The 23,060-nt window shown below is 48.3% G+C and overlaps 2 protein-coding genes across 3 annotated transcripts in view; both read left to right on the top strand.

Moving 5' to 3' along the window:
• The window catches only part of LOC124001333 (deubiquitinase DESI2-like), a 1,147,470-nt gene that overhangs the window by 601,642 nt on the left and 522,768 nt on the right, over window positions 1-23,060 (top strand). The gene's annotated exons all lie outside the window — the stretch shown is intronic.
• sav1 (salvador family WW domain containing protein 1) lies at window positions 4,407-21,429 on the top strand. 2 transcript variants are annotated; one of them, XM_046308039.1, is made up of 6 exons: window positions 4,407-4,954; window positions 5,427-5,522; window positions 9,651-10,115; window positions 17,540-17,810; window positions 20,448-20,591; window positions 20,931-21,429. In XM_046308039.1, the coding sequence occupies exons 2-6, from the start codon at window positions 5,429-5,431 to the stop codon at window positions 21,094-21,096; spliced, it is 1,140 nt and encodes a 379-aa protein (XP_046163995.1). In that variant the 5' UTR covers window positions 4,407-4,954; window positions 5,427-5,428; the 3' UTR covers window positions 21,097-21,429. The 2 variants fall into 2 exon arrangements, with proteins under 2 accessions (XP_046163995.1, XP_046163994.1); XM_046308038.1 differs by having other exon boundaries at window positions 4,408-4,958.

Below are 23,060 nucleotides of genomic sequence, written 5' to 3'. Positions count from 1 at the left end.
ATGCGCTCTCTTTTGATGACTTCTGTAACCGAAATAGCCTTGGTCTCATGCATATTAACATTAGAAGCCTCCTCTCTAAGGTGGCTTTATTCACTGCTTTAGCACACTCTGCCAACCCGAATGTCTTAGCCGTGTCTGAATCCTGGCTTACCAATAACTCTGAAATCTCCATCCCAAACGACAACATTTTCAGACAAGATAGAACGGCCAAAGAGGGTGGTGTTGCAATCTTCTGCAGAGATAGCCTGCAGAGTTCTGTCCTACTATCCAGGTCAGTAGCCAAACAATTGTAACTTCTACTTTTAAAAATCCACCTCTCTAAAAACAAGTCTCTCACCGTTGCCGCCTGCTATAGACCACCCTCTGCCCCCAGCTGTGCTCTGGACACCATATGTGAACTGATTGCCCCCCATCTATCTTCAGAGCTCGTGCTGCAAGGCGACCTAAACTGTGACATGCTTAACACCCTGGCCATCCTACAATCTAAGCTTGATGCCCTCAATCTCACACAAATGATCAATGAACCTACCAGGTACCACTCGAAAGCCGTAAACACGGGCACCCTCATAGATATCATCCTAACCAACCTGCCCTCTAAATACACCTCTGCTGTTTTCAACCAAGATCTCAGCGATCACTGCCTCATTGCCTGCATCCGTAATGGGTCAGCGGTCAAACGACCTCCACTCATCACTATCAAATGCTCCCTGAAACACTTCAGCGAGCAGGCATTTCTAATCGACCTGGCCCGGGTATCCTGGAAGGATATTGACCTCATCCCGTCAGTAGAGGATGCCTGGTTATGTTTTTTTAAATGCCTTCCTCACCATCTTAAATAAGCATGCCCTATTCAAGAAATGTAGAACCAGGAACAGATATAGCCCTTGGTTCTCTCCAGACCTGAAGGCCCTTAACCAACACAAAAACATCCTGTGGCGTTCTGCATTAGCATCGAACAGCCCCCGTCATATGCAACTTTTCAGGGAAGTTAGAAACCAATATACACAGGCAGTTAGAAAAGCCAAGGCTAGCTTTTTCAAGCAGAAATTTGCTTCCTGCAACACAAACTCAAAACTGCTACAGACCTATATCTATCCTACCCTGCCTTTCTAAGGTCTTCGAAAGCCAAGTTAACAAACAGATCACCGACCATTTCGAATCCTACCGTAACTTCTCCGCTATGCAATCTGGTGTCAGAGCTGGTCATGGGTGAACCTCAGCCACGCTCAAGGTCCTAAACGATATCTTAACCCCCATCGGTAAGAAACAATAGTGTGCAGCCGTATTCCGTGACCTGGCCAAGGCTTTCGACTCTGTCAATCACCACATCCTCATCGGCAGACTCAACAGACTTGGTTTCTCAAATGATTGCCTCGCCTATTTCACCAACTATTTCTCTGATAGAGTTTAGTGTGTCAAATCGGAGGGCCTGTTGACCGGGTCTCTGGCAGTCTCTATGGGGGTGCCACAGGGTTCAATTCTTGGACCGACTCTCTTCTCTGTATACACCAATGATGTCGCTCTTGCTGCTGGTGAGTCTCTGATCCACCTCTACACAGACGACACTATTCTATATACTTCTGGCCCTTCTTTGGACACTGCGTTAACAACCCTCCAGACGAGCTTCAATGCCATACAACTCTCTTTCCGTGGCCTCCAACTGCTCTTAAACGCAAGTAAAACTAAATGCATGCTTTTCAATCGATCGCTGCCCGCACCTGCTTGCCCGTCCAGCATCACTACTCTGGACGGCTCTGACTTAGAATACGTGGACAATTACAAATACCTGGGCGTCTGATTAGACTGTAAACTCTCCTTCTTGACTAAACATTAAGCATCTGCAATCCAAAATTAAATCTAGAATCGGCTTCCTATATCGCAACAAAGCATCCTTCACTCATGCTGCCAAACATACCCTCGTAAAACTGACCATCCTACCGATCCTCGACTTCGGTGATGTCATCTATAAAATAGCCTCCAACACTCTACTCAACAAACTGGATGCAGTCTATCACAGTGCCATCCATTTTGTCACCAAAGCCCCATATACTACCCACCATTGTGACCTGTACGCTCTCGTTGGTTGGTCCTCGCTTCATACTCGTCGCCAAACCCACTGGCTACAGGTTATCTACAAGTCTCTGCTAGGTAAAGCTCCGCCTTATCTCAGCTCACTGGTCACCATAGAAGCATCCACTCGTAGCAAGCGCTCCAGCAGGTATATCGCACTGGTCACCCCCAAAGCCAATTCCTCCTTTGGTCGTCTTTTTTTCATGGGCAGCAGTTATTTTTTTCAATGGCTTTTTCAATGTGAAATGGCTAACTAGCTAGCCATTTCACATCGGTTACACCTTGCTCAAGAGCACATCGGCAGATGTTTCACCTAGTCGGCTCAGGGATTCAAACCAGCAACCTTTCGGTTACAAGCCGGACGCTCTTAACTGGATGTCGAAAGTAGTGCGCTATATAGGGAATAGGGTGCCAGTAGAGCACTATATAGAAAATAGGGTGCCAGTACTGCACTATATAGGGAATAGGGTGCCAGTAGTGCACTATATAGGGAATAGGGTGCCAGTAGAGCACTATACAGTATCACAAACCAGCTCGAAGTTTGTAACAAAAAGGGAGACAACGTGGAGATCAGGAAAAACAAAATATATTTATTAACTGAAGTAAACTAAATGCAATTAACAATGGTGTGTGTAGTCAGTAATCAGTAGTGTAAGTGAGTGGTTGCATGCATAAATGTGATAATGAGGGGTGTTGAAAGGTGCCAACGCAAACAAACGGCCACAAAAAAAACAAAAAAAAATGCCACAACCAAAATCTATCAGTGTGTCTGCATGGAGAGAGTCTCCTCAATGAATGGAGAAGTGGTGTATTTATCCTGGTGTAACAGTATAATTTTAAACCGTCCCCTCGCCCATACCCGGGCGCGAACCAGGGACCTTCTGCACACATCAACAACAGTCACCCTCGAAGCATCGTTACCCATCGCTCCACAAAAGCCGCGGCCCTTGCAGAGCAAGGGGAAACACTACTTCAAGGTCTCAGAGCAAGTGACGTAACCGATTGAAACGCTATTTAGCGCACACCGCTAACTAAGCTAGCCGTTTCACATCCGTTACACTCACCCCCCTTTTGACCTTCCTCCTTTTTCCGCCGCTAACTAAGCTAGCCGTTTCACATCCGTTACACTCACCCCCCTTTTGACCTTCCTCCTTTTTCCGCCGCTAACTAAGCTAGCCGTTTCACATCCGTTACACTGGGACACACCCGGGCCCAGGTGTGTCCCATGTCGCTGACGACCCTCACAGCTCCGCCCACCGACGCTCCGCCCACCGACATCCTAATAAGGAAAACAAGAGCAAAGCGAAAGAATACGGCAGACAGAGTGGGAGGGTCGTCACAATAGGGAATAGGGTGCCAGTAGAGCACTATATAGGGAATAGGGTGCCAGTAGAGCACTACATAGGGAATAGGGTTCCAGTAGAGCACTATATAGGGAATAGGGTGCCAGTAGAGCACTATACAGTATCACAAACCAGCTCGAAGTTTGTAACAAAAAGGGAGACAACGTGGAGATCAGGAAAAACAAAATATATTTATTAACTGAAGTAAACTAAATGCAATTAACAATGGTGTGTGTAGTCAGTAATCAGTAGTGTAAGTGAGTGGTTGCATGCATAAATGTGATAATGAGGGGTGTTGAAAGGTGCCAACGCAAACAAACGGCCACAAAAAAAACAAAAAAAAATGCCACAACCAAAATCTATCAGTGTGTCTGCATGGAGAGAGTCTCCTCAATGAATGGAGAAGTGGTGTATTTATCCTGGTATAACAGTATAATTTTAAACCGTCCCCTCGCCCATACCCGGGCGCGAACCAGGGACCTTCTGCACACATCAACAACAGTCACCCTCGAAGCATCGTTACCCATCGCTCCACAAAAGCCGCGGCCCTTGCAGAGCAAGGGGAAACACTACTTCAAGGTCTCAGAGCAAGTGACGTAACCGATTGAAACGCTATTTAGCGCACACCGCTAACTAAGCTAGCCGTTTCACATCCGTTACACTCACCCCCCTTTTGACCTTCCTCCTTTTTCCGCCGCTAACTAAGCTAGCCGTTTCACATCCGTTACACTCACCCCCCTTTTGACCTTCCTCCTTTTTCCGCCGCTAACTAAGCTAGCCGTTTCACATCCGTTACACTGGGACACACCCGGGCCCAGGTGTGTCCCATGTCGCTGACGACCCTCACAGCTCCGCCCACCGACGCTCCGCCCACCGACATCCTAATAAGGAAAACAAGAGCAAAGCGAAAGAATACGGCAGACAGAGTGGGAGGGTCGTCACAATAGGGAATAGGGTGCCAGTAGAGCACTATATAGGGAATAGGGTGCCAGTAGAGCACTACATAGGGAATAGGGTTCCAGTAGAGCACTATATAGGGAATAGGGTGCCAGTAGAGCACTATATATAGGGAATAGGGTGCCATTTCGGAATCACACTGCGTTTATATTATAACCTTTAGTTACCAAGAGCACACTTCTCACTCAGGTTACACACTAAGAATCAAAGCTGTATGGATTCATTGTGCACTTTTTTATGTTCACTGCATCTCAGAGTTTGTCCAAAATGGCACCCTATAAGTCCTGGTCAAATGTTGTGTAGTATAAATAAGGAGGGTATCAGTTGACACATCCCTCAGCAATGATAGGAAGCAGAAATAAAACAACACATCAATCTTCCCATGCTAATCCAATGGGTCGTGACCTTGTGACTGTTTGTCCCTGCTTTGAATGACAGCCCAGTCCCATATGGTTAGATATTTTTAGGTTTGTTCTCAGAAGGGGAAATATCTTTTAAAACTAACTTTGAGAAGGGGTTGTTGGGCTTGCTTTGGACCACTGGTTAATTTGGAAATGCTTCAAATCACAGAAGAAGGGGACGAAGTTAGTAAGTAGTTTTATATGTTTATACAAATGTTTGTTCAAAATGTGAAACTCTACCCTTCACCATTCCCATCCCACAACCCTCGGCGGGCTGGTTTAGAATGACTCGGAGAGGCGTTGAGCAGTTTTTGTGATGTGATGACATGGGCTGGGTGCTGAATAAACACACTGAATAGGAAAAACAGCTGACTTCAAGTGCCTTGGAGACAATTTGTGATTTATTTTTTAACTGGGCGAAAACAGTTTACTTTCAGTGTAACTGGCTAACGTTACTTGATAAAAGCAATCGTTCTGTTTCGGGCTTTTTGTCTAAATTACCAGGAAAATTAACAAGTGTGAAACTGAACAAATCAAGTCCCTAACCAGCTAAAATGTACACGCTGCAGATTGGAAGGGACTCTGGTAGTTTTGGGGGAACTTTGTACGAGTTTCTCACATTGCATTGATGTCTCTCTCTTTTTTTTTGTTTGAGTTATGCTTCCAAGAAAGAAAAGTAAAAACGAAGCCTCGACACCAGCCGAGGCACATGGAAGATCTGTGAAGAAGGAGACATCACCACTCCTGAAAAGTACGTTGGTTAAGGAGATAAATTCTCTAGATAGTTGGTTATCTAGCCAAATTGAAATTGTATTGGTCACATACACATATTTAGCAGATGTTATTGCGGGTGGGTATAATTTGTGGAACATTTCAACAGGAATCTGTTCCAAAACACGTTCGTAAAAGTACAAGGTTGCCAACAAACAAACGCATAGAAAATTGTCATGATTTAATTCACCTAACATGAGCTAAATAACGACCGAATAGACATCAACTCATCACGTAGTTAATTCTTAATGTTTGTCCATAGGCTGCCGGAGTAAACATGGCGAGTGAGAAACGTAGTTCATTACCCGGTATCTTATTCTGCCGCTATACAATTTTCTATATGCGTTATTTGTTGGAAACCTTGTTTTTGACCAAAGTTTTTTTTTTGAACTGATTCCTATTGGAAAGTAACACACATTATACCCACCAGCGAAATGACTGTGTTCCTATTCTCAGCAGTGCAGAAGTATTAAATATATAAATATATATATAAATATTAGGATGAGCGATGTCGTGAATGGCATAGACTAAAATACACTAACGTTATACATATGAAATGGGTAAAGCAGTATGTAAACATTATTAAAGTGACCAGTGATTACATGTCTATGTAGATAGTATAGGGCAGCAGCCTCTAAGGTGCAGGGTTGAGTAGCCGGCTGCTGCTAGCAATGTCTCTTCATAAAAACCGTTGATACTATTCACACGTTTTAGGTCATATGACCTAGCACTGGTCCAGACTGTTACATCTGTCTATTGAGCCTTCTCAAAGCCCTGTAGCTCTACGTTCATCTATCCATCCATTGTGGATCCCCCCTGTAGCTCTACATTCATCCATCCATTGTGGATTCTCCCCCTGTAGCTCTACATTCATCCTTCCATCCATTGTGGATTCTCCCCCTGTAGCTCTACATTCATCCATCCATCCATTGTGGAGTCCCCCCTGTAGCTCTACATCATCCATCCACTGTGGAGTCCCCCCTGTAGATCTACATCATCCATCCATTGTGGATTCTCTCCCTGTAGCTCAACATCCATCCATCCATCCATTGTGGATGTCCCCCTGTAGCTCAACATCCATCCATCCATTGTGGATGTCCCCCTGTAGCTCAACATCCATCCATCCATTGTTGATTCTCTCCCTGTAGCTCTACATTCATCCATCCATCCATTGTGGATCTCCCCCTGTAGCTCAACATCCATCCATCCATTGTGGATCTCCCCCTGTAGCTCAACATCCATCCATCCATTGTTGATTCTCCCCCTGTAGCTCTACATTCATCCATCCATCCATTGTGGATTCCCCCTGTAGCTCTACATTCATCCATCCATTGTGGATTCTCCCCCTGTAGCTCTACATTCATCCATCCATTGTGGATCTCCCCCTGTAGCTCTACATTCATCCATCCATTGTGGATTCTCCCCCTGTAGCTCTACATTCATCCATCCATTGTGGATTCCCCCTGTAGCTCTACATTCATCCATCCATCCATTGTGCATTGTCCCCCTGTAGCTCTACATTCATCCATCCATTGTGCATTCTCCCCCTGTGCAGATCTCATTCATCCATCCATTGTGGATCCCCCTGTAGCTCTACATTTATCCATCCATTGTGCATTGTCCCCCTGTAGCTCTACATTCATCCATCCATCCATTGTGCATTCTCCCCCTGTAGCTGTGCATTCATCCCCATCTATTGTAGCTCTAGCGTTCATTCATCCATCCATTGTGGATCCCCCTGTAGCTCTACATTTATCCATCCATTGTGGATTCTCTCCCTGTAGCTCAACATCCATCCATCCATCCATTGTGGATTCTCCCCTGTAGCTCTAAATTCATCCTTCCATCTATTGTGGATTCTCCCCCTGTAGCTCTACATTCATCCATCCACTGTGGAGTCCCCCCTGTAGCTCTACATCATCCATCCATTGTGGATTCTCTCCCTGTAGCTCAACATCCATCCATCCATCCATCCATTGTGGATCTCCCCCTGTAGCTCAACATCCATCCATCCATTGTGGATTCCCCCCTGTAGCTCAACATCCATCCATCCATTGTGGATTCTCCCCCTGTAGCTCTACATTCATCCATCCATCCATCCATTGTGGAGTCCCCCCTGTAGCTCTACATTCATCCATCCATTGGAGTCCCCCTGTAGCTCTACATTTATCCATCCATTGTGGATTATCCCCCCTGTAGCTCTACATTCATCCATCCATTGTGGATTCTCCCCCTGTAGCTCTACATTCATCCATCCATTGTGGATTCTCCCCCTGTAGCTCTACATTCATCCATCCATTGTGGATTCCCCCTGTAGATCTACATTCATCCATCCATTGTGGATTCCCCCTGTAGATCTACATTCATCCATCCATTGTGCATTGTCCCCCCTGTAGCTCTACATTCATCCATCCATTGTGCATTGTCCCCCCTGTAGCTCTACATTCATCCATCCATTGTGCATTCTCCCCCCTGTAGCTGTGCATTCTCCCCCTGTAGCTCTACATTCATCCTTCCATCCATTGTGGATTCCCCCCCTGTAGCTCTACATTCATCCATCCATCCATTGTGGAGTCCCCCTGTAGCTCTACATTCATCCATCCATTGTGGATTCTCCCCCTGTAGCTCTACATCCATCCATCCATTGTGGATTCTCCCCCTGTAGCTCTACATTCATCCATCCATTGTGCATTCTCCCCCTGTAGCTCTACATTCATCCATCCATTGTGCATTCTCCCCCTGTAGCTCTACATTCATCCATCCATCCATTGTGGATCCCCCTGTAGCTCTACATTCATCCATCCATTGTGGATTCTCCCCTGTAGATCTATATTCATCCATCCATTGTGGATTCCCCCTGTAGATCTACATTCATCCATCCATTGTGGATTCCCCCTGTAGATCTACATTCATCCATCCATTGTGGATTCCCCCTGTAGATCTACATTCAGCCATCCATTGTGCATTGTCCCCCCTGTAGCTCTACATTCATCCATCCATTGTGCATTCTCCCCCCTGTAGCTGTGCATTCTCCCCCTGTAGCTCTACATTCATCCATCCATTGTGGATCCCCCCTGTAGCTCTACATTCATCCTTCCATCCATTGTGGATTCTCCCCCTGTAGCTCTAGATTCATCCATCCATTGTGGATTCCCCCCCCCCCCTGACTTTGTTATGTGACAGGCTTCAATTTACTTTCGTTACCCACCAATGTAAAGATGTTGCTGGACTGTTGACTAACCTTGTTGTTTCTCTATGTGCTAAATGTTCATAGCATACTCATGGACAACGGGTAGTTAGCTAGCCGTCTAAACGTCAAAATATGTTTTGTTGTGCTACATGCTAAGTTACCTGTAGAATAGATGTATTTTTAAAATCAATAATCAGATTTGGTGTATTGGTCAGTTATTTATCTTTATTTAACCTTTATTTAACCAGGTAGGCCAGTTGAGAACACCTTTATTTAACCAGGTAGGCCAGTTGAGAACACCTTTATTTAACCAGGTAGGCTAGTTGAGAACACCTTTATTTAACCAGGTAGGCTAGTTGAGAACACCTTTATTTAACCAGGTAGGCTAGTTGAGATCACCTTTAATTAACCAGGTAGGCTAGTTGAGAACACCTTTATTTAACCAGGTAGGCTAGTTGAGAACACCTTTAATTAACCAGGTAGGCTAGTTGAGAACACCTTTATTTAACCAGGTAGGCTAGTTGAGAACACCTTTATTTAACCAGGTAGGCTAGTTGTAAATGAGAACTTGTTCACAACTGCGACCTGGCTAAGATAAAGCAAAGCAGTGGGACACAAGTTCTCATTTACTGTTGAGAACAAGTTCTCATTTACTGTTGAGAACTTGGCCAAGATAAAGGGAAGCAGTTCGACACAACACAGAGTTACACATGGAACAAACAAACATGCAGTCAATAATACAGTAGAGGAAAATCGACATGCAGTGTGTGCAAATGGGGTAAGATAAGGGAGGTAAGGTAATAAATAGGCCATGGTGGCGAAGGAATTACAATATATTGTAGAATAGTCAAGTCATCTTTTGGACGATAGTTAGTAGCATCCTTTTGTCTTGACCTACACCTGTTGGTCCTGTTTCAGATCTCATGCCCTCGTTCATCCGACATGGACCCACTATCCCCAGACGCCCCAAGGTCCCTCTGCCGGAGCCTGGCTCAGCCTATCCCGTGGGGCCTGTGTTACGCTCTCTCCCTGTGCTGAGGTCACCCCACGAGGCGGCTCTGCGGGAACGCCACCGGATGTCAGCCCCTCCGTACCTACCTGGAAGCCTGGGGGATATAACCCACGAGTACGGAGGCTCCTCACAGTCCTTCCTTACAGACGTGAGCGCCATGGCTGACAATGAGGATGCTGGGCTCTACTACCACCCCCTGACTCCGGAGCCTTACTCGGACAGCCAGCAGCAGCAGAGACTGCCTCAGCCACATCAGCACCCCAGGGCTCCTGACCACTTTCATGAGGACTATAGATACTATGAACAGAGTGAACATCAAAGCCTACCACCACGACAACACACTCCCCCGGCCCCCAACAGACAGGCAGCAGGTAAAACATAAACCAGTCTTACTCATGTCAATATCCGTAGTCATAATAGTCAAATCAGTGGAACCAACTTTAATACTGACGATGTGTCTTATAAGGACTCGTTAATTAGATGGCATGGAAGTTTAGTTTAACAAAAACAAAATGATGACAAAAGGCTTGGAATTGTCTTTAGAATGTGAGTTGTTAATGCCATGAAGGTGGTGCTAGTAGAGCTCTACACTTGTTCACTATGAGCCTCGGTCAAAAGTAGTGGCCTATCAAATGTTGTTAGTCACATGCACCGAATGTGAAATGCTTATGAGCCCCTAAACAACAATGCAGTACGAATAGAAAATTAGAAGTAACAAGTTCAAATCAAATCAAATTTTATTTGTCACATACACATGGTTAGCAGATGTTAATGCGAGTGTAGCGAAATGCTTGTGCTTCTAGTTCCGACAATGCAGTGATAACCAACAAGTAATCTAACTAACAATTCCAAAACTACTGTCTTATACACAGTGTAAGGGGATAAGGAACATGTACATAAGGATATATGAATGAGTGATGGTACAGAGCAGCATACAGTAGATGGTATCGAGTACAGTATATACATATGAGATGAGTGTGTAGACAAAGTAAACAAAGTGGCATAGTTAAAGTGGCTAGTGATACATGTATTACATAAGGATGCAGTCGATGATGTAGAGTACAGTATATACATATGCATATGAGATGAATAATGTAGGGTAAGTAACATTATATAAGGTAGCATTGTTTAAAGTGGCTAGTGATATATTAAAGAGCAGCAGTAAAATAATAAGAGCGAGACTTTATACCAGGGGGTACCGGTACAGAGTCAATGTGGAGGCTATATACAGGGGGTACCGGTACAGAGTCAATGTGGAGGCTATATACAGGGGGTACCGGTACAGAGTCAATGTGGAGGCTATATACAGGGGGTACCGGTACAGAGTCAATGTGGAGGCTATATACAGGGGGTACCGGTACAGAGTCAATGTGGAGGCTATATACAGGGTGTTACGGTACAGAGTCAATGTGGAGGCTATATACAGGGGGTACCGGTACAGAGTCAATGTGGAGGCTATATACAGGGGGTACCGGTACAGAGTCAATGTGGAGGCTATATACAGGGGTACCGGTACAGAGTCAATGTGGAGGCTATATACAGGAGGTACCGGTACAGAGTCAATGTGGAGGCTATATACAGGGGGTACCGGTACAGAGTCAATGTGGAGGCTATATACAGGGGGTACCGGTACAGAGTCAATGTGGAGGCTGTATACAGGGGGGGTACAGAGTCAATGTGGAGGCTGTATACAGAGTCAATGTGGAGGCTGTATACAGGGGGGGTACAGAGTCCAGGGGGTACAGAGTCAATGTGGAGGCTGTATACAGGGGGTACCGGTACAGAGTCAATGTGGAGGCTGTATACGGGGGTACCGGTACAGAGTCAATGTGGAGGCTGTATACGGGGGGGTACAGAGTCAATGTGGAGGCTGTACAGAGTCAATGTGGAGGCTGTATACGGGGGTACCGGTACAGAGTCAATGTGGAGGCTGTATACGGGGGTACCGGTACAGAGTCAATGTGGAGGCTGTATACGGGGGGGGGTCAATGTGGAGGCCGGGGGTACCGGTACAGAGTCAATGTGGAGGCTGTATACGGGGGTACCGGTACAGAGTCAATGTGGAGGCTGTATACGGGGGGTACCGGTACAGAGTCAATGTGGAGGCTGTATACGGGGGGTACCGGTACAGAGTCAATGTGGAGGCTATATACGGGGGGTACCGGTACAGAGTCAATGTGCGGGGTCACCGGTTAGTCGAGGTAGTTGAGGTAATATGTACATGTAGGTAGAGTTGGGTTTTTTATAGGTAAAACATGGTGTCAATAGGGAGGTTCCCTTGCTTATTGAATGTGGTGACTAGACTACATATCCACGGGTTCATTCCTGGACTGCCGCTCCTCGGTATGAGTATGAAATGCGTTGGCTATAGTTTAACCAGTTGAACTCCTCTTCGGGTCTGGAGTTAAAAGGTGTTTGTTGCTACTGTGTTTCCGGCTGCTTGACTAACAGATCCTGGCTTTTAGTTTGGATAGAGCCTTAAGGGAAAGGGGGTGGTGCCGGTTCAATCCACCTCACTGTTTGGATCTTCAAAAACAGTCTCGCTACAAATTCCCACTGGTGCATCAGGAGGGATGTTGGTGGTGTTTTCAGTGTTGAGAAAATGGACACATTCCTGCTAGAGCTGCCCTGCCCTGCCCTGGTCCTGCTAGAGCTGCCCTGGTCCTGCTAGAGCTGCCCTGGCCCTGCTAGAGCTGCCCTGGCCCTGCTAGAGCTGCCCTGGCCCTGCTAGAGCTGCCGTGGCCCTGCTAGAGCTGTCGTGGCCCTGCTAGAGCTGTCGTGGCCCTGCTAGAGCTGTCGTGGCCCTGCTAGAGCTGTCGTGGCCCTGCTAGAGCTGTCGTGGCCCTGCTAGAGCTGTCGTGGCCCTGCTAGAGCTGTCGTGGCCCTGCTAGAGCTGTCGTGGCCCTGCTAGAGCTGTCGTGGCCCTGCTAGAGCTGTCGTGGCCCTGCTAGAGCTGTCGTGGCCCTGCTAGAGCTGTCGTGGCCCTGCTAGAGCTGTCGTGGCCCTGCTAGAGCTGCTAGAGCTGTGGCCCTGCTAGAGCTGTCGTGGCCCTGCTAGAGCTGTCGTGGCCCTGCAAGAGCTGTCGTGGCCCTGCAAGAGCTGTCGTGGCCCTGCTAGAGCTGTCGTGGCCCTGCTAGAGCTGTCGTGGCCCTGCTAGAGCTGCCCTGGCCCTGCTAGAGCTGCCCTGCTAGAGCTGCCCTGGCCCTGCTCGAGCTGCCCTGCTAGAGCTGCCCTGGCCCTGCTCGAGCTGCCCTGGCCCTGCTCGAGCTGCCCTGGCCCTGCTCGAGCTGCCCTGGCCCTGCTCGAGCTGCCCTGGCCCTGCTAGAGCTGCCCTGGCCCTGCTCGAGCTGCCCTGGCCCTGCTAGAGGTCCTGCTAGAGCTGCCCTAGTCCTGCTAGAGCTGTCCTGCTAGAGCTGCCCTGGCCCTGCTAGAGCTGCCCTGGCCCTGCTAGAGCTGTCCTGCTAGAGCTGTCCTGCTAGAGCTTTCCTGCTAGAGCTGTCCTGCTAGAGCTGCCCTGGTCCTGCTAGAGCTGCCCTGGCGCTGCTAGAGCTTCCCTGGCGCTGCTAGAGCTGCTCTGGCCCTGCTAGAGCTGCCCTGCTAGAGCTGCCCTGGTCCTGCTAGAGCTGCCCTGGTCCTGCTAGAGCTGCCCTGGTCCTGCTAGAGCTGCCCTGGTCCTGCTAGAGCTGTCCTGCTAGAGCTGCCCTGGCCCTGCTAGAGCTGCCCTGCCCTGCTAGAGCTGCCCTGGCCCTGCTAGAGCTGCCCTGGCCCTGCTAGAGCTGCCCTGGCCCTGCTAGAGCTGCCCTGGTCAACTGTAAGTGCTGTTATTGTAAAGTGGAAACATCTAGGAGTAATTACTTGGCCTCAGAGTGGTAGGTCACACATGCTCACAGTACGAGACTGCTGAGCGCTAAAGAGTGTGAAAATCATCTGTCCTGGGTTGCAACACTCACTATCGAGTTTCAAACGGCTTCTGGAAGCAACATCTGCACAAGAACTGTTAGTTGGGAGCTTCATGAAATGGGTTTCCATGGCCGAGCAGCCGCACACAAGCCTCAGATCACCACGCGCAATGCCAAGCGTCGGCTGGAGTGGTGTAAAGCTTGCCACCATTGGACTCTGGAGCAGTGGAAACACGTTCTCTGGAGTGATGAATCACACTTCACCATCTGGCAGTCCGATGAATCTGGGTTTGGCGGATGCCAGGAGAATGCTGCTTGCCCCAATGCAAAGTGCCAACTGTAAAGTTTGGTGGAGGAGGAATAATTGTCTGGGGCTGTTTTCATGGTTCAGGCCCCTTAGTTCCAGAGAAGGGAAATCTTAACACTACAGGATACAATGACATTCTAGACTATTCTGTGCTTACAACTTTGTGGCAACAGTTTGGGAAAGGCCCTTTCCTGTTTCAACATGACAAGACCTCCCATGCACGAAGCGAGGTCCGTACAGAAATGGTTTGTCGAGATCGGTGTGGGAAAAACTTGACTGGCCTGCACAGAGCCCTGACCTCAACCTCCATCGAGCACCTTTTGGGATGAATTGGAACGCCGACTGCGAGCCAAGTGTCCACATACTTTTGGTAATGTATAAGTGCTATGGTGGGCCAACGTGGGCTCTTGGCCTAAGCTTCCAACAATCCAATGTGTTTTTATTGTGTGGAAAGGCGTGCACACTTCCGGAGAAGGGACATATGCTCTGTTTGAATTTGAGCTCAGATTTCTGCCCGCGCTTTCCTGTCCATTTCAATACATTTACTCTCCCATTTCCTGCCATTCATCAAGAGAGGTGGGTCACAAATCACCATGTGTCAGAGAGGGAGTAGTGTATCTAGGGCCGTGTCAGAGAGGGAGTAGTGTATCTAGGGCCGTGTCAGAGAGGGAGTAGTATATCTAGGGCCGTGTCAGAAGGGAGTAGTGTATCTAGGGCCGTGTCAGAGGGGGAGTAGTGTATCTAGGGCCGTGTCAGAGGGGGAGTAGTGTATCTAGGGCCCTGTCAGAGAGGGAGTAGTGTATCTAGGGCCGCGTCAGAGGGGGAGTAGTGTATCTAGGGCCGCGTCAGAGGGGGAGTAGTGTATCTAGGGCCGCGTCAGAGGGGGAGTAGTGTATCTAGGGCCGCGTCAGAGGGGGAGTAGTGTATCTAGGGCCGCGTCAGAGGGGGAGTAGTGTATCTAGGGCCGCGTCAGAGGGGGAGTAGTGTATCTAGGGCCGCGTCAGAGGGGGAGTAGTGTATCTAGGGCCGCGTCAGAGGGGGAGTAGTGTATCTAGGGCCGTGTTGTTAAAAAGGGATCAGCAGCAACGCTGTGTGTTTCAGTGTTTGTACAGTTGGTGTGTCAGAATGTCTCTTTTTAAATAGGAGTGGACATATTTCCTCTATAAATCAAATCAAATTTATTTATATAGCCCTTTTGTACATCAGCTGTTATCTCAAAGTGCTGTACAGAAACCCAGCCTAAAACCCCAAACGGCAAGCAATGCAGGGTTGGAAGCACTGGACGCTGTCCCCAGAGGACATGATTCCTCCTCTGTAAATGGACGCTGTCCCCAGAGGACATGATTCCTCTGTAAATGGACGCTGTCCCCAGAGGACATGATTCCTCTGTAAATGGACGCTGTCCCCAGAGGACATGATTCCTCCTCTGTAAATGGACGCTGTCCCCAGAGGACATGATTCCTCCTCTGTAAATGGACGCTGTCCCCAGAGGACATGATTCCTCCTCTGTAAATGGACGCTGTCCCCAGAGGACATGTTCCCCCCTCTGTAAATGGACGCTGTCCCCAGAGGACATGTTTCCTCCTCTGTAAATGGACGCTGTCCCCGGAGGACATGTTTCCTCCTCTGTAAATGGACGCTGTCCCCGGAGGACATGTTTCCTCCTCTGTAAATGGACGCTGTCCTCAGAGGACATGTTTCCTCCTCTGTAAATGGACGCTGTCCCCAGAGGACATGTTCCCCCCTCTGTAAATGGACGCTGTCCCCAGAGGACATGATTCCTCATAGATGCATAGTGTATATAATAGCAAAGAATAGGCGAGAACAGACTTGCAGACACCCTAGATGAGGCTGACAGCAGCACAGGGTCAGGTATGGGTCAGGCAATGAGAGTTGGCTATAGCCATACCAGGGCCCGGCATCAGGGTTTTACTACAGGACGGTACCAGGGCCCGGCAGCAGGTTTTACTACAGGACGGTACCGGGGCCAGGCAGCAGGTTTTACTACAGGACGGTACCGGGGCCCGGGATCAGGGTTTAACTACAGGACGGTACCGGGGCCCGGTAGCAGGGTTTTACTACAGGATGGTACCGGGGCCCGGTAGCAGGGTTTTACTACAGGACGGTACCGGGGCCCGGCAGCAGGGTTTTACTACAGGACGGTACCGGGGCCCGGCAGCAGGTTTTACTACAGGACGGTACCGGGCAGCAGGGTTTACTGCAGGACGGTACCGGGCAGCAGGGTTTACTGCAGGACGGTACCAGGCAAGCAGGGTTTTACTACAGGACGGTACCAGGCAGCAGGGTTTTACTACAGGACGGTACCGGGCAGCAGGTTTTACTGCAGGACGGTACCGGGCAGCAGGTTTTACTGCAGGACGGTACCGGGCAGCAGGTTTTACTGCAGGACGGTACCGGGCAAGCAGGGTTTTACTACAGGACGGTACCGGGCAGCAGGTTTTACTGCAGGACGGTACCGGGCAGCAGGTTTTACTGCAGGACGGTACCGGGCAGCAGGTTTTACTGCAGGACGGTACCGGGCAGCAGGTTTTACTGCAGGACGGTACCGGGCAGCAGGTTTTACTGCAGGACGGTACCGGGCAGCAGGTTTTACTGCAGGACGGTACCGGGCAGCAGGTTTTACTGCAGGACGGTACCGGGCAGCAGGTTTTACTGCAGGACGGTACCGGGCAGCAGGTTTTACTGCAGGACGGTACCGGGCAGCAGGTTTTACTGCAGGACGGTACCGGGCAGCAGGTTTTACTGCAGGACAGGTAGGACCGGGCAGCAGGTTTTACTGCAGGACGGTACCGGGCAGCAGGTTTTACTGCAGGACGGTACCGGGCAGCAGGTTTTACTGCAGGACGGTACCGGGCAGCAGGTTTTACTGCAGGACGGTACCGGGCAGCAGGTTTTACTGCAGGACGGTACCGGGCAGCAGGTTTTACTGCAGGACGGTACCGGGCAGCAGGTTTTACTGCAGGACGGTACCGGGCAGCAGGTTTTACTGCAGGACGGTACCGGGCAGCAGGTTTTACTGCAGGACGGTACCGGGGCCCGGCAGCAGGTTTTACTACAGGACGGTACCGGGGCCAGGCAGCAGGGTACTTGAAGGTTTAGTTTTTAAAAATAAATGCTCATCCAACTCGGAAGCCAGCACCAATGTGTCGGAGGAAACACCGTGCACCTGGCAACCTTGGTTAGCTCGCACTGCGCCCGGCCCGCCACAGGAGTCGCTGGTGTGCGATGAGACAAGGATATGCCTACCGGCCAAACCCTCCCTGACCCGGACGATGCTAGGCCAATTGTGCGTTTCCCCACGGACCTCCCGGCTGCGACAGAGCCTGGGCGTGAACCCGGAGTCTCTGGTGGCAAAGCTAGTGCTGCGATGCAGTGCCCTAGACCACTGTGCCACCCGGGATGCCAGGTTTAGGGTTTGTAAGGGTATGTCCCAAGTGGCACCCTATTTCCCCATAGGGCTCTTGTCAAAAGTAGTGCACTACATAGGGAATAGGGTGTCATTTGGGACTTAACCATTTGTTTGACCAGCCAGCCTCTGAAGGTTTAAGGTATCTAACTCCTCCCTCAGGTATCGGTCGAATGCAGTCCAAGTCTCTGGGAAACCTGTCCAGTCTGAGCTATGAGGACCTGTCCCTGCCCCGTGGTTGGACGGTAGACTGGACCATCCGAGGCAGGAAGTACTACATCGACCACAACACCAACACCACCCACTGGTCCCACCCCCTGGAGAGAGAGGGTCTGCCCCCTGGCTGGGAGAAGGTGGAGTCGGCTGAGTTTGGACCCTACTACGTGGACCACATCAACAAGAGGGCTCAGTATAGACACCCCTGTGCTCCTAGGTAAACTGTAGAGACAGATACTCCACCCCTGTGCTCCTAGGTAAACTGTAGAGACAGGGATACTCCACCCCTGTGCTCCTAGGTAAACTGTAGAGACAGAGATGCTCCACCCCTGTGCTCCTAGGTAAACTGTAGAGACAGAGATACTCCACCCCTGTGTTCCTAGGTAAACTGTAGAGACAGGGATACTCCACCCCTGTGCTCCTAGGTAAACTGTAGAGACAGAGATACTCCACCCCTGTGCTCCTAGGTAAACTGTAGAGACAGATACTCCACCCCTGTGCTCCTAGGTAAACTGTAGAGACGGAGATACTCCACCCCTGTGTTCCTAGGTAAACTGTAGAGACAGAGATACTCCACCCCTGTGTTCCTAGGTAAACTGTAGAGACAGAGATGCTCCTAGGTAAACTGTAGAGACAGAGATGCTCCTAGGTAAACTGTAGAGACAGAGATGCTCCTAGGTAAACTGTAGAGACAGAGATGCTCCTAGGTAAACTGTAGAGACAGAGATGCTCCTAGGTAAACTGTAGAGACAGAGATGCTCCTAGGTAAACTGTAGAGACAGAGATGCTCCTAGGTAAACTGTAGAGACAGAGATGCTCCTAGGTAAACTGTAGACACACACACACACACACACACACACACACACACACACACACACACACACACACACACACACTGTGTAAGATGAAGTTGCCCTTTAACTCTGATCTTGGGTCAGTTAGTCACTAATAGTTAGGTGCCCCCTGCTCCAATTCTATCCTAGATCTGTACCGAAGGGAAACTCACACACATTTTGGTATTCAGTCTTTTTAAAAAGTGAGAATTTTGTTCAGTCAAATAACTTTATTCTGATATAGTAACTTGACTCCTAGCCTCTGCCAATACTACGCTGAACCAAAATATAAACGTAACATGTTGGTTTCATGAGATTAAATAAAAGATTCCAGAAATGTTCAATACGCACAAAAAAACAAATTTGTTTACATCCCTGTTAGTGAGCATTTCTCAAGATAATCCATCTATACTTGACAGGTGTGGCATATCAAGAAACTGATTAAACAGTATGATCATTTACACAGGTGAACCTTGTGCTGGGGACAAAAGGCCACTCTAAAATGTGCTGTTTTGTCACACAACACCATGCCAAAGATGTCTCCAGTTTTGAGGGAGAGCGCAATTGGCATGCTGACTGCAGGAATGTCCACCAGAGCTGTTAAGCCCCATTAGAGAATTTTGTAGTACGTCCAACTGGCTTCACAACCGCAGACCACGTGTAACCACGCCAACCCAGGACCTCTACATCCGGCTTCTTCATCTGCGGGGTCGTCTGAGACCAGCCACCCGGACAGCTAATTAAACTGGGTTTTGCACAACCAAAGAATTTCTGCACAAACTGTCAGAAACCGTCTCACGGAAGTTCCTCTGCGTGCTCGTCGTCCTCGCCATGGTCTTGACCCGACTGTAGTTCTGCATTGTAACTGACTTCAGTGAGAAAATGCTCACATTTGATGGCCATTGGCCTAGCTGGAGAAGTGTCCTCTTTATGGATGAACCCACGTTTCAACAGCACCGGGCAGATGGCAGACGGAGTGTATGGTGTTGTGTGGGTGAGCGGTTTGCTGATAACATTGTGAACAGAGAACCCCACAGCCACCATGGGGCAATGGTATGTGGCAGGCATAAACTACGGACAACAAACTCCATTGCATTTTATCGATGGCAATTTGAATTCACAGATTCCATGACGAGATCCTGAGGCCCATTGTCGTGCCATTCATCCGCCGCCATCACCTCATGTTTCTCAATTGCTGGAAGCTGAAAATGTCCAAGTTCTTCCATGACCTGTATACTCACCAGACATGTCACCCACTGAGCATGTTTGGGATGCTCTGGATCAACGTGTACGACAGCGTGTTCCAGTTCCCGCAACTTCGCACAGCCATTGAAGAGGAGCGAGACAACATGCCACAGACCACAATCAGCAGCCTGATCAACTCTATGTGAAGGAGATGTCGCGCTGCATGAGGCAAATAGTGGTCACACCAGATACTGACTAGTTTTCTGATCAACTCCCCTACTTTACCTTAAAAATGTTTAATCAGATGCATATCTGTATTCCCAGTCATGTTTAATCCTTAGATTAGGGTCTAGTGGATTTATTTCAATTGACTGATTTCCTTATTATATGAACTGTAACTCAGTAAAATGTTTGAAAATGTTGCACGTCGTGTTTTTTTTTCCCCCCAGATTTTTCTTCATTGTAACTGTAGAGACAGAGATGCTCCCAACCGTACGGCTAGCTCCAACCCCTCCTATTCCAGTTTAGCCTAGTGGTTAGAACGTTGGACTAGTAACCGGAAGGTTGCGAGTTCAAACCCCCGAGCTTGACATGGTACAAATCTGTCGTTCTGCCCCTGAACAGGCAGTTAACCCGCTGTTCCCAGGCCGTCATTGAACATAAGAATATGTTCTTAACTGACTTGCCTGGTTAAATAAAGGTAAAATGAAAATAAATAAAAATATGACTTCCCACCGGTTGTACACTGACAGTCAGTGAATTTGTAGTCCCTTTTTAGAAACAAAGGGAATACATTTTAAAAATATATAATTCTATTTGTACTTTTCCATTTCCAGCGTTCTCCAATATGACCAGCCTCCTCCCGTTGTATACCGGCCTCGTCCAGCCGAGCGGAACCATCCGGTTCTGGTACCAGCCAATCCGTACCACACTGCAGAGATCCCAGACTGGCTACAGGTGTATGCCCGCGCCCCACTCAAGTGAGTCGACCGTACCTGGCTTTTCTCACAAATACTGGCTCATAACTTCAGAGGTTTGATTGAGTTGAAAAATGATGTAATGAACGGTATTGGAGACACTGGTTTTGGAGACGGTGTTGCTTTTCTAGCTAATTAACGGCATAATAAGTGAATTGTTTCACCTCAGCCAAGATGAAGAAGAAGGGAACCTGCTAAAATAGTTTACAGATCTAAAGTATTTTGTTAGCTACACTAGCTTTGTCATGTCTCCCAGTTTTTGTTTTTATATTTTACCATTGAGACATGCAGCCATGTTTTGTTGTCAAATTAAAAAAAATCTGTCTTCCCTTTCTGCTCCAGGTATGACCATATCCTGAAGTGGGAGCTGTTCCAGCTGGTGGATCTGGACACGTACCAGGGCATGTTGAAGCTGCTCTTCATGAAGGAACTGGAGCGCATCGTCAAGTCCTACGAGGCCTACCGTCACGGCCTGCTGTCTGAGATGGACCAAAGGAAACCGAGGTAACAGTGGTACACTCGGGGGCCCAGGAGCACTCTGGGGGCCCAGGAGCACTCTGGGGGCCCAGGAGCACTCTGGGGGCCCAGGAGCACTCTGGGGGCCCAGGAGCACTCTGGGGGCCCAGGAGCACTCTGGGGGCCCAGGAGCACTCTGGGGGCCCAGGAGCACTCTGGGGGCCCAGGAGCACTCTGGAGGCCCAGGAGCACAATCTGGGGGCCCAGGAGCGCAATCTGGGGGCCCAGGAGCGCAATCTGGGGGCCCAGGAGCGCAATCTGGGGGCCCAGGAGCACTCGGGGGGCCCAGGAGCACTCGGGGGGCCCAGGAGCACTCGGGGGCCCAGGAGCAGCCAGACAAGAACTTCACAGGGAAGTAGGCCCTATTCACTAGGAAGCAAACAAGACAAAATGGGGGGGTGCACTAATGAATATGACCCTGAACTGACTGGACAGAGGAATGGAGCCTGTGGATAGCTGGACCTGGGACTTCAACCATTCTCTTTCTACATTGTTCCCATGAAGTTCTCCCCCTGAAGCTGCGACAGTACAGAGCTCCACCCGTCTGAGGTTTCTACAACAAGGAAGTCCGCCCCTTTTAGAGGTTTCCGCCCTGCCCCAGTAGGTCAGGGTTCATCTCTTGTTATGATTGACCTCCTTATTGCCGTCTCCTCCTCCTCACCTAAACGTATGTCGTCGTCACCCCGTTTTTATATCAGCCAAATGTCCAGATGCTACTCACATCATGTGGTTACGCAGGTCCCCCTCCCTTCGTGATGATTCGGGGACCAATGACGAGCGACCATGTGAACGCTCCAATGAAGAAAGAAAATGATTCCCCAGCTGGAGAGAGAGATGTTTACACTAAAGTTGCTTACAGAAAAATGTCATCTGAGAACTGGGGTCGTGTTCATTAGGCAACAAATGGAAGAACAGACTGCAACATGGGGAGGGACTACCGGGACGTTTTTCCAAAAGGTTTTGCTACAGTGTGCCCCACTGAACACATCCCTGGGTTGTTCTATGGAATCTGTTCTTTTTAAAAATAAAGACTGAAGACAATCACAGGGTCTTAAAGACCTGTTTATTGTTTGAATGTCCATAAGTGACTAAGATTTACAGACTTTTCCCTCACAGGAACAGCACCTGTTTTTATATTGCGCTTTGTAAAATGATTGCTGCGATGTCACTTTTTTTTTTCTTCAGTTGGGAGAGAAGGACTGGCAGCTTCACCTTTTATTAAATAAATGTATGTTTCCAGATAAAAACATTTATGGAGCAGAATTTATCATTGTATGTAATTGTAAGCATTTGTAGCCCCAATAAAAATGTGATCCATTGTTGGTTTTTTTCAACTTCATTATTAATTTTTTAATAAGACAATCCTCTAAAATAATTCCTGTACATTTTTTATGTGTACTATCTTTTATTTTGAAGACTTGAAACTGTAGGAAAAATCATAATATTTGATGGTAGTCATTGGTGTGACTCAGGGTTGTCTGCATCACTATACATCAGGAATATCCTTATTATAATGGGATTTGTTTATTTTAAAAGACACTCTGGGCCCTGGTCCAAGGAAGTGCACTATAAAGGGACTAGGGTGCCATTTGGCATAGTTTATATACAGTGCAAAGTATTCAGACCCCTTGACTTTCTCCACATTTTGTGACGTTACAGCCCGATTCTAAAATGGATGTTTTTTCCCTCAATCTACACACTATCAAATAATGACAAGGCAAAAACAGTTTTTATTTATTTAACTGAAATATCATATTTACGTAAGTATTCAGACCCTTTTACTCAGTACTTTGTTGGACATTCAGAGACTTGTCCAGAAGCCACTCCTGTGTTGTGGGACCTTAGACAGGTGTGTGCCTTTCCAAATCATGTCCAATCAATTGAATTTCCCACAGGTGGACTCCAATCAAGTTGTAGAAACAGCTCAAGGATGATCAATAGAAACAGGATGCACCT

This window comes from Oncorhynchus gorbuscha, linkage group LG17 (assembly GCF_021184085.1).
Source record: "Oncorhynchus gorbuscha isolate QuinsamMale2020 ecotype Even-year linkage group LG17, OgorEven_v1.0, whole genome shotgun sequence".
Taxonomy (NCBI): domain Eukaryota; kingdom Metazoa; phylum Chordata; class Actinopteri; order Salmoniformes; family Salmonidae; genus Oncorhynchus; species Oncorhynchus gorbuscha.
This window is presented reverse-complemented; position numbering and strand designations above follow the sequence as displayed.